We start from the raw sequence: 12134 nt of genomic DNA, 5'->3' as shown, positions 1-12134 counted from the left end.
CGCGGTGAGCGTCGAGCAAAGCAGCGTTCGGCGCGGCAACGAAATGTGCGCCTGAGCAAGAGACGCACGCCTTAGAAACAGCTCGTTTCTAAGGCAACACCGCATTCACTAGAGGCGCTTTTGTACCGCTTTGAAGCATCGTACTCGTGGCTCAGTGGTAGCGTCTCCGTCCCACACTCCGGAGACCCTGGTTCGATTCCCACCCAGCCCGTCTTGCAAGAGTTGAGCCAAAGCCACTTCTCCTCTGTCGTGACGTCACGGTGTCACGTGGTTTCATGGCGACACCGCCGCGCCTGAGGAGCTGGGTTGAGCTCTCGTAATATGCTTCGCATAAAAAAATCCACCTCCATTTCGCCCTGCGAAAGAGGATGTACAGCAAAGCTGTTGACGACGTCACGCCCGCATGCATGCGTCCGGAAGTGCGGCATGCATCCTCATTCTTCGAGGCCCTACGCCGTGCGATAGTACATTTCTGAACTAAATGAATTTCTAAAAGTAAAACGCGTCAGAAAAAAAATGGCTGTGGCTTAGCTAAGGTTAAGCCCAGGATGCGAAGCATACTAGCCTTTATTTTAGTTGTTGAACCACTGTTTAGCCTGGTGAACTGCTGTTGCTTGGCTATATTTGGTTCGGCTAGACGAAGAAACAACTCATGCATTACTGCTTCGCCTTCAAGAGTGCAACGCGACAGCGTTCCCGTCGACCCGCCAAGGGGTGTAAGACAATGGGCTACAGGGCAGCGACTACGCGCCCCGCATTGGACGCGGTGAGCGTCGAGCAAAGCAGCGTTCGGCGCGGCAACGAAATGTGCGCCTGAGCAAGAGACGCACGCCTTAGAAACAGCTCGTTTCTAAGGCAACACCGCATTCACTAGAGGCGCTTTTGTACTGCTTTGAAGCATCGTACTCGTGGCTCAGTGGGAGCGTCTCCGTCCCACACTCCGGAGACCCTGGTTCGATTCCCACCCAGCCCATCTAGCAAGAGTTGAGCCAAAGCCACCTAGAAAATCAGTCTCTGTAGCACGCCGCAACCTTCGCTTCTCATTCCAACGAGCAGCTCTGTCTCCAGGAGGCATCTCACCTCGTGATTGTCTAGCAGAGGCAAGCGCAGCTGCTTATATACCGCCGCGACGCCGCGAGCGACGGCGCGAGTTGGAGCACCGTTTCTCCTCTGTCGTGACGTCACGGTGTCACGTGGTATTGAAGGCGACACCGCCGCGCCTGAGGAGCTGGGTTGAGCTCTCGTAATATGCTTCGCATAAAATGCGTAAAGTACGACTTATGCTATGTTCACACTACGGTCGTAACGCGCGTAACAGCTCTTTTGGCGTATCGAACGTAACGGCTGTAAAAAACGTTATGGCAGTTAAGCCGGCACCTTTGTTCACATTTACTGCTGCTTAAATTACGGCTTTGACAACAGGCCAATCAAATTTGGAGCTGCAGAATCGACGTCACCAGCGGTCCAATATGGCTCCTGCCAACATGCGAGCGCTTGGCGAGATCGAAGAAATTCAAGCTCAAAACAAACTTATAGTCATGTATTCAATCGCCCAAAGACGACGAAGGCGACGCAGAAGGGTTTGGGTGCGGCAAGTATTTCTCGACAGGGCTGTGGACGGCGATTTTCACAACCTTTTCGCCAAGCTCCGAGTTGGTGACGCTGCGATGTTTCATAACATCATGCGCATGTCGCCCCAGCTGTTCCGCTTCCTTGAAAACCTAATGGGACCACTCATCGAAGTTCGGAGCACGCATCTGCGGCCATCGATTTCCTCGGCGGATAAACCAGATGAACTGAAAACAGTCTCGCAAGGCGCACTGCAAAAATTTTCACGAACACAGCCAATCGTGCGCACGGAATGGCGGAATGGCACTTCCCGCGCCCGGAGCGTTCTGCAGACGGGAGGACGGAAGTGTCGTCACCGGTTGTTGAAAGCCGAAAGCTTATCGGTCATTGGCTGTGTCGCAACGGTCGTAACATAACGGTCGTAAATGTTGCCGACCCTTTAACACTCTCACCCACGATTTTTGCGAGAATTGCGCACGTTGGTACCTTTACGTTCGCAGTCTGAACTAGACGCATACGCTTGTTGCGCTTCCGCTTACGTATGTTACGAAAAATCGGCGCCTTACGAACATAGTCTGAACATAGCATTACACGCAAGTCAGACATGATTGCTTCAGACTGTGTGGTTCGGATAGGCGGCGGAGCCGTTAGAGCTGCATGCATCCTCATTCGTTTAGGCCCTCCGTCTACGCCAAGCGATATTGAACTAATTGAATATCTCAAAGTAGAATGCGTGAGGAAATTTGCAAAATAGGACTTATGCAAAACCTGCAATCATGATAGCATCGGATTGTAATTCGGATATACGAAAAAATTACCGACGATTACGTTACTTCCTAATGCGAAATTTGAGCGCAGCAAATAAGCTGTTTCACCTTTTCGATAGATTGAGGCAAAGAAATCGAGCAACACATGTATGCGCTATCACATAATGTTTTTTTTTTATTTTTCACACGTATTCCTTTAACAAAGACTCCACGGCGGCGCGAACGGCAGGGTCTTCTCGGCGGCGGCGCTTAGCCTCTGCTTCGGCGACGCGTACTCCTGGATCATCTCGACGGCGGCGACGGTAAGCTTCTGCTTCGGCGGCACGCACCTCTGGATTCTGACGGCGACGGCGCTGGGCCTCTGCTCTGGCAGCTCGTTTAGCAGCAGCAGCAGCAGCAGCAGACGGAGGACTTCCATCGGTCGTCTCGCTCACGGCTCAGAAAGAACTGGCAGATAATTTCGCAGTGGCGAACGGCAGCGGCAATTTCGGCTCGGGCGGTGCACATATACAGATCCGCCGCCACCGATCTGGCTCTCTGATTGCCACCGCACAGGGCGAACGGCAGCGGCAATTTCGGCTCGGGCGGTGCACATATACAGATCCGCCGCCACCGATCTGGCTCTCTGATTGCCACCGCACAGGGGTTGCATTGGAGGAGGAGCGAAGGAAGGAATTAAGTTCGAGCCGGCGCTTTGACAACCGGAGACTCGCAGGAAGAGGGGGGAGGGGGGCGGCGTGTACACCCAGCGGCAAACGATGGGGGCAGAAGCGCGCGCAGCAAGCGGACAACACGATAAAGGGAGGAGGGAAGAGATAGCAGCGACTGACTGATGCCGCTGACGCCGATAGTGAGTCAACCCCAGCTGCGGAGTTGGTTTCAGGGACAACGCCGCCGATGCCGACACAAACAATATGATACCCTCGCTTCCGCAGCGCTAAGAACCAGGTCTAGCCGTGGGAAGGTGGTCACGTATTCGTCGACGTGCCGGGGCCTACGTGAAATAACCGGCGCGTCGGCAACTGAAGAGCACCCTATCCGCCACACAAGAACAGGGGGGGGGGACCCTTTCCTCCTCTTTCTGCATGGCGGCGACGGTGTTCTATGCAGTCACGTTATCTTGACTCTCTAGCGGCGTCAGCGGCATCCAGCGGTATCAGTCGGTCGCTGCTAGCGCTGGGGGGATGAAAGGGGGGCGGAGCTGGTTACGAGGCTGACGACAACGCCGACGACGACGCGAAACCCAGGAACGGACGCCAAAGAGCTGCGCTCTAAAAAATAATTCCGTTACGCGGAATCTTAAACACAAAGGCTTCCAGCTGCTGTTCGTTCTTGTGTGAGCAAAATCGTGCACGCGGACGCGTAAAATCCCGACCAACTAGAGGCTAACAGTTTCGCTCTAAAAAAGGATATAAAAAATGCGGTGCAAGATATGATTATAAGACCGACGGTGTTTTGTACACAGTTACACACGAGATTACTGGCAAACAAAGGCCTCCCCACAAGTGAAGCGCAACACTTTTGCGCTTCACTTGTGGGGATAAGGCCCCTTGTTTTCCGCTGACCTCGTGTTTCACTACGACTGCCAAAGAGAAGCAAAACGATGACGCTACGCCAATCCTAGGCCCTTTTAACGCACTGCTTACTTTCACACAAAAAAAAAATCATGAGGCATTCCGCCTTGTGAAGGCGGATGACCAGCGAAGCTGTTTAGCATACGACACAGAGGTGACACAGAATTTTAAACATGCGTACGGACTCACTTACTGTGATTTTTATATTGACACGTGTGTTGCACATTCGCGCGGACGAGGGGACCACCGCTCCAAGGAGACGGAGGAAACTATACATGTGTGACGTTTCGACGGAACCGCTACCACGGGAGAGCGCAAGGAGTGGAAAGGAGACCCAAGCGCTTGGAACGCCGACAAAGAGAGGGCGGTGCGAACGTAGACATGGCCGATGCGGGTCAAAGTGCAGTATCTGTTCTTATCAGTCTAATATCCGATACGGGTCGTATTTGGATCGAAAATATAAACTTATTTTTGCAAGTTGGCAGAGTGCTTGAAGCCTGCTTCACCTCCGCCGAAGGTCCGGCCCGGTATTTCACTATCTTCGGGATCAGCCCGCGGTTTCGGGTCTACGGACGTCGATCCGCTGGAAACTAGCCACATACAGCTCCTCTGTAAAAATCATTAGCGAACGATTCATTTATATCTCGGATTCTTATTTCGTTCCAAATAACTCAGCGGGTGACCTTTTAATAGTCGCAACAGAATGTTCAAATATTCAGCTTCTAAGTTACAGCTATATACTCATACGTGTGCGCTATTTATGTCAACGCTTGTGATGCAGTTATATCAACCTAAGCGCAATTGTAGCTTTCACAATTAAGCAACATACTATTAATTACTGCTATAATTACCTAAACTCTTCTCAACAGCTGAGGTTGTAAAAGCACCGTCCCAAATAGTTGCTCTTTCAAACAGACGCGACAGAAACGGGGCGTATAAGACGGATCGAAAAGGTGACGCGCACAGCAAGGCGGTACAAGACGCAAGCCCGCAGCTTGCAGGCCATGCAACGCACGACGCCGCACCGGTCCGCCCACACACCGGCACAATGCCCTGAAATCAGACCGCTAAACGTTAGTAACCACAAACAATGACGACGCATTGAACGATGTATCTACAGCTGTTATGTGGTTTCAACTTTCCTGAAAGGAAGCGCTCGGGCGGAGCAATTCCTAAAATTGAGGGGCTTTAGCAATTCCTGGCAACTCTCCCAGGGTTATAGGTTCGCCTGCAGCCAACAACCTCCTCCTCCTCCTCGTTCAGACGCGACAACCGAGCTCTGCATGTAAATAAACTTGGGCAAAGGATCACCCATACTTGCTTGGGTCAACAGGGAGTGCTACCTTTTTTGTCGGCGCACCACTTGTCCGTAATTGAGACCCACAGCGGATCTGTCTACACCGATAAGCGCGCGCACAGTTTTGTAATCTGCTCATGCGACCTTGGCACCGAGCCCACAATTGCTTGACGGTATAGGGGTATGTCAGTGCGCACATCGCTACGCTGATCGAGCAAACTTGCGGCGGCAATGTCTCTAAGCGGACGTCTGGCCCTGGTGACGGGAGGCGCCAGCGGCATTGGCGCGGCCGTCTGCCAGGTCTTGGCCGAAGATGGCGCTGTAGTGGTAGTCGCTGACAAACAGCTCGAGGCCGCAAGGAAAGTCGCCGGCTCTCTACCAGGTCAGTCGAAAAATCCTCCATATGCATCCACGTCTTAGTACTCGTTCATGCCGCCTACCCGGAGAGGTGGCGCGACTGAACGCGAATGGCGATCAAGGAGCAACTCGCGGTGGACGGTGCTCACACCGTCCCGCACTACCTGCCCATCGTCACACCGAAATGTCTCGCGGTTGATGCCGTTCACATCAGTTGGCACCGCCATCACCACGTAAAATAAGCGTCAACTTATACAGACGTCCTAGCTGTACTGTTCCTGCGCCAGTGAGTGCGGTTCAGTATGGGTTTGTGACTGCGGTGGCGCGACTGAAAAATCGAGCAGCGATCTACTTACCCAAAGCAGTCTCTTTGCGACCGAAGCGATTATTTGCGATAAACTTAGTCGCGCGACCCCTTGTAGTCGCCGGTGTGAATGAGCCTTTAGTGCTGGCAGATACATATTACAGCAAGTATGCTTGATTAAGCGTTCCGCATGGACTCCAATAATTTAATGTTTTTCCGTGCGATTCTTATGGCATCTCAGCGGAATTTGTATGGAATTAGAATTAGATTCCGCAAGATTAGATTGCGTGGAATTAGATTCCGTAAGAACTATATACGGAAAGAATACGGAAAACATATGGAATTATTGAAATGGCATAGGGAACGTTTCATAGAGGTAGCTTTTCCCCCTTCAATAAATGGGGACCATGGGACAGCGCACTCAAGATGCCCTTATGATTTATTTCGTTTTTTTGTCTTCCCCAATATAAGTTGAAAAGACCCCGACTGAAACGAGCGAAAAAGAAACACAAGCCGCATTAGATGCAGTGATTGCCAAATGATGTTTTGTTCAGAGAACGACAGCATTTGGGTACAGTGTACAATGGGCGTGCGGAAACCATTTACCTGGCCATTGTGAAAAGTGCGGCTGTAGTATCATATTCGGGAAGACCACAGTTTTGAAGAAAGCAAAAAAGACAGAAAGGAGATAAAAAATGGAATCATTCTAAATAAAAAAGGGCCGGAAATAAGTTAAGTACGCCCTCTCTAGCGATGTCAAATAAAAAAAGAGCGTTAATTGTTGAATGAGAATTTCTAAGCTTGTGTCGTAAGAGTGCACGCATTGTTTTTCTGGGCACATCTACAAAAGGTTGGTAATCTTTGAATAAAAATTCAGTTGGCAGTCAGCTCTTGTCGAGTGGTGCATGGCTTCTTCTGTGTGTCCTCGGTTCTGTTTCGGTTCCAGTTTATTATCCATTCGATAACAATGATTATGTAACAGATAGTATGCAGACGAGGGTCCCAAAGTTAATGACTTCAACGGGACCCTCGGTTTGAAGCTTATATTGAATATGAACCTACTATCCTCCACCAAGATATTTCTCTTAACCCCTACTCTCCTTCTTTCTAACGCTTCTTCTTGACCTTTGCTTGATCTTTGAGTGCCATTTTCGATTAGGTTCCACTTCTGAGAGAGATTCGCTCGTGGTATCGCGTGGTTGCTACGTCCCGACTGTTATAGATTGTGCACCGGCGCAGTCCGCTTTATCGGACGTACTGGATGCCCAAAATACCTACAGGCGGACATTGTTAGCCTTGGCAACGTGGCCTTATATCTGACGAGCGACGGTATTCGGATAAACATCGCAGCTAGACTAGATGAGTTGCCGTTGTCCTCTGAATAACAGTTTTCACCTTTAAGCATCGTCGTCGTAACCTCACCGCCTATACTTACGTCCATCAGATATCCATCAGCTGCACCCACACTAACAAGACTTAGCTGTATGCTTGGTAATGTCAAATGGGGCCCAAATAAAAACAAAACTTAAATTCTGGGGTTTTACTAATCGAATCTGCGATCTGGTTATGAGGCATGGTATAGTGAGGGACTCAGAATTAATTTTTAACACCTGGTGTTCTTTAACGTGCACTTAATGCACGGTACACTGGCATTTTTGCATTTTGCCGCAATATATATGCGGCCGCCACGGCCGGGATTCGATCCCGCTACTTTGTGCTTAGCAGCGAAGCGCCGTAGCCACTAAGCAACTACGGCGGGTTGAGTACAAATTGGGAGGTTAGGTTGACTCTATTACACTGGCAATGCTAAAGACGTACATCTGCATTAAAAAAAAGGAATAGGGATTTTCCATCTTAGTCTCTCACTTCGTGGATCCGTCTCCAAAGTTTGAGCCGAAATACATATCCCAAAAGAAATCTCATTAGATAAAAACTTCAAAGGCGATCCTTCCCCTAAGCACAGAATCTCAATACCTTATGCCCCACGCCTCAAAACATTGATGCGCATTACACCACCATCTCAACTTCCTCCATGCAGACAATCAAACACACCTTGCGTCGAATCGGCCGAACTCGCACACAAGCAGAACTCGCATACAGAGAGGGGGTGATTTCCTTCTTGGTACACTCGACGCAAAACCACACATTTTGAGCTTTGTGATGGCCAAGGCCCCAACCGTCATCGTTTCTGGCATTGAGAGAGTCGTATTGCACGTCGATCTCGCACATGTACGTGACTGGTCTCGAGTCCTGGCAACTGCAGTGTGAATGCGCGGATTGACAGCGATGCTGTGGCCAAGACTATAGGGACCAGGTTGCTCCGGTGTGGTTTTGGAACCGCGATTCTACGGCTCAGAACAGTGCGTTGAGCGGACATGTTGCCATATACCTTACACCTCAACTATTGCCATGCCGTGCGATGCAATAGCAGGCAGTGAATAAGGCTGCCTGTTTACTATATATGCATGACGTTAGGTCTCCGGCCTCTTTTCTTTGCCTTGCGTCGGTGTCGTCGCCAATATTGTTTGAAGCATCACGGCTCACTGACTTATTATTGACGCCGAACAGGTGATGCAAGGCACCAGGCCATGTACCTGGATGTTGGCGATTCCGCTTCTGTGGAGCAGCTGTTTACCAACATCAAAGGCACGTACGAAGCATTGCCGTTAAGTGCCGTCGTCAATTGCGCCGGAATCGGAGGATTAGCACCTATCGTGGACTGCAGCGACGAACTTTTCGACGACATCATCAGGGTCAACCTGAAGGTGAGTGGCGATCGCTCGGTGTCATCTGGTATGCTTATTGGGCCTTTCGCGACTTTATCACCCATAGTGAATAATTACTAGGCGCTGATACACTGGAATTCAACATTTTCATTTTTGTTTTCTTATCTTCACAAAAGTGATTCGTTTGAAAACTCCCAGAAAATGTTCCTTTCTCATCAAAACTACCTACATTAACCACACCATAAAAACCACGTTCAAATTCTCTTGTCTCTGCATTATACCTAATTAAAATTATCACTAAATGCAGCACGCTTTTCTTTCTCTAGACCTTCAGTTTCCCATTTCCTTAAACACGCTTAGTAGCATGTTGTCAGTTACACACAACAGCAATAATTTCTGATCATATTAAAGAACTTTTGTAATTGACTCAAAGGTGCTATATCGCATGCATGTTGCCTTTAATTTGTAGCATATACTGAGTGTTTCAACGAAAATTTTCTAAATTTTTTAGAGGTTGCCTGTGGCAGGTAGTACAATGCTAGTTCATGAGCTGTTCTACTCGAAGAGGCGGATATTACTTGCAGAAAAAATTGAAATGCATAATGGACTAATTAACAACTTAACGAAAATCACTGATTATGTTTTTAACTAATTACCTTCTGGCCCATATTGAAATTTACAAATTCTAGCCATGGAGTTCGTGAGGCGAATGCACTTGGAACAAATTCTCGGTATGATTAATTCCCGAACTTTGTGGAGAAATGCATTGGCGTCCCAGTTACTTTCTCAACAAAACGTCGTTTATACATTCAAGCACAAAAGTAACTGAAACAAACTGAACTTCCGAAAAAGGCATGTGGCAACACCCCCTTTTTTACTGGCTCCAGTATCGTCTTAAGAAACTGGAAGCCAATGATCCGTTTCTGTTAAGGGATCTTCCGACATTATACACTGCCTTTCTCAAAATTCTGACGTTTTATTTAAGGCTATATCCATAGATATTAAAGACTCATATTATTATATTCCGCATCAGGCACTCTTGCTTGTTATGGAAGAAGCTACTTTCAGTTTTGGTGCTGTGGAGTTCCAAAATGAGAGCAGTGTTTCTGTTTCGGATATTACAAATTGCTTCAGATTTACGCTATCCTCAATCTTCGCTTAATGGAATGGGAACTTCTTCCTTCAGAAAAGCGGGATATGCATAGGGTCTCGTATCGCTCCCTTGTTGAGCGATTTACATTTGGCTTATTTAGACAGGAACGTCCAGTCATGGTAAGCCAGTACAAAGTTCGGAAAAGCCTTTCGTTCCATTGACAATTTTCTGATCCTGTTTCAACTGTGCGGTCAGCAGTGTTGTGGCCTCTGTTCGGCAGACACTGGTTCCGTTTGAAGAATGCCTAGCCCCGCTCTCGCTTATGCATAAACTTCCGGGAAATGGATCCCTTAGGTTTATAGATCTAAAGCTATCCTTTAATCGGCATCATGTACACTGGATGTATGAACCGCGTGCCAATAAGCCTCTATTATCCTATGAATCCGCCCTTTCAAAACTGATTAAGAGAGGTATCGTTGATACTTGCTTGCATATTGCACTAAATTAAATCCTCCTGTCATTTACTAGTACCTAGTTTCAGTTCGCCGATCGCTCGCTTGAAGGAAGCTGGCTACCCTAGCAATAGTACCCTAGTCTCAGGGGAGTTGCGCAGTAGGTTAAGCATTGATCCTCAGAGCATCGAGCCTCGGGTACATGATCGAAGAAATAAAACAGCTGTTCTCCCGTACAACCATGGGATCTCTCACAAACTTAAGGAAATAGGACAAAGCAGGTGTAGATGTAGTTCTCTCTGCGCCTAAAAAAACTGGCAAAGCCTTGCGTTAGAACTAATCATGTTGCTAAGGAACGTAGTTCTTGTATCAATCACAACAGAAAAAAGTTTACGGATTGCTCAAAAGGTTTAGTTTACAGGATGCCCCTGAGGGCAGACAGGTAGATGTCTAAATGTTAGACTGCAACCACATAGCAATAAAGTGCGCAAAGAGTGACAGGGATTTCTAGGTGTCCATTGTGCAGAACGTGGGTGTGTTCAGTTTTTTCAAAAGACCAGTATCTTGGCTAGGCACCCTAATGAAAGTACAGGACTTATTGAAGAAGCAGCGATTGCTGAGGGTGACTCGGTCAGTAAGCCGTCAATTACGTTAACAGATAAAGAACTTGCTTTCTTGAGATCGCATATGCGCTGTCGTTCATCTTAAGATGGGCGGTCATGGTCCGTTTGCATTCTGAAGGCGTACTCATGCTGGCTTCATGTTTTGGAGGGGGCGTTTTTGTCTTGGTGTCTTGGTTATATATGCTTGTTATTGAAAATAATAGTTCAGTTGGAAGTCAGCGCTTTCTTTAGATTAAATTATAGGATTTTACATGCCAAAACTACGATCTGATTATGAGGAATGCCGTAGCGGAGACCTCCGGAAATTTGGAGCACGTGGAGTTCCTTTAACTTATACTTAAGTCGGCGCTTGTTGTCTTCGTTCTTTCGGTCCTCTTGTCTATGTACGCGTTAAGTTTGTAATCGAGAAGACGGCCTTATGAACTAGAATTATGCTGTCTGCCACAGGCAACTTTTTTTTGAAAGTGTTCGCTGAAACACCCTGCACATCTGCAGGGCACTTTCCTGGTGACCCGAGAAGCCAGCCGCTACATGCTCAGTTCGGGCCAGCCAATGCCCGAGGGAGGTGCAGCCATCGTGAACGTTGCCAGCATCTTTGGCAAGACCGGCCAAGAAAGTTCTGCTCCGTACGCCGCTTCCAAGAGCGGCGTCGTAGCACTGACCAAATCGGCAGCGCAAGAACTGGCGGCGCACGGCATTCGCTGCAATGCCGTGCTGCCAGGTTGGATTGAGACCCCCTTGACCGCAGGGGCGCCTGAAGGCTGGAGAGCAGCGGCAATCGCCACGACGCCGCTTGGAAGAACCGCTCAACCGAGAGAAGTCGCGGAAGCCATCAAATTCCTGTGCTCGCCAACCTCGAGCTCTTTCGTCACGGGTGCTGCGATTGAAGTCTCGGGAGGTTGGCGCATGTGAAGGCCCGCTCGATAATCCTGCGAAAACAGGGGAAGACGTTTATCACGTGGTCCGAGGCATTGGGATCGCAGTGACCGTACCTGGAGATGCGAAACAAGCAGTAAATATGTGGCCTGGCATTGTGCCAGAGGTCGTATTCTGTTTCAGTCTATTTTCGTTATATCGTTTGCGGCGCTCGAGAGGCCTTTTAATGAACATCGAAGAGGTGTTGACCCGGCAGCATCTCCGGTGTGCTAATCCAGATAGAAGAGAGAGAGGAGAGAAAAAACATTTATTAGAACCATCGAGGTGGTTGCTCTTGAGGTCGAGTGGGTGGTGTCCTCATTCCAGGACTCCACTGGCCATGGCTGCTCGACGTACTTGCTGGACGAGAGCTGCTTGTCCCGCCAGGGTATCGCCAGATGGAAACAATGATAAATGATGATACACAAAAGGTGCAAGACAAACACATAACATGCAG

The 12134-nt window shown here is 48.7% G+C and overlaps 1 protein-coding gene and 1 pseudogene across 1 annotated transcript; both read left to right on the top strand.

Moving 5' to 3' along the window:
• Positions 1-4291: 4291 nt before the first annotated feature.
• On the top strand, positions 4292-4471 carry LOC135895821 (U2 spliceosomal RNA; annotated as a pseudogene).
• Positions 4472-5277: 806 nt separating this feature from the next.
• LOC135895784 ((3R)-3-hydroxyacyl-CoA dehydrogenase-like) lies at positions 5278-11795 on the top strand. Its single transcript, XM_065423950.1, has 3 exons — positions 5278-5589; positions 8437-8633; positions 11258-11795. Exons 1-3 carry the CDS (start codon positions 5439-5441, stop codon positions 11672-11674), a joined length of 765 nt encoding a protein of 254 aa, XP_065280022.1. The 5' UTR covers positions 5278-5438; the 3' UTR covers positions 11675-11795.
• Positions 11796-12134: the final 339 nt, after the last annotated feature.

The sequence above is a fragment of the Dermacentor albipictus genome, chromosome 4 (assembly GCF_038994185.2).
Source record: "Dermacentor albipictus isolate Rhodes 1998 colony chromosome 4, USDA_Dalb.pri_finalv2, whole genome shotgun sequence".
Taxonomy (NCBI): domain Eukaryota; kingdom Metazoa; phylum Arthropoda; class Arachnida; order Ixodida; family Ixodidae; genus Dermacentor; species Dermacentor albipictus.
This window is presented reverse-complemented; position numbering and strand designations above follow the sequence as displayed.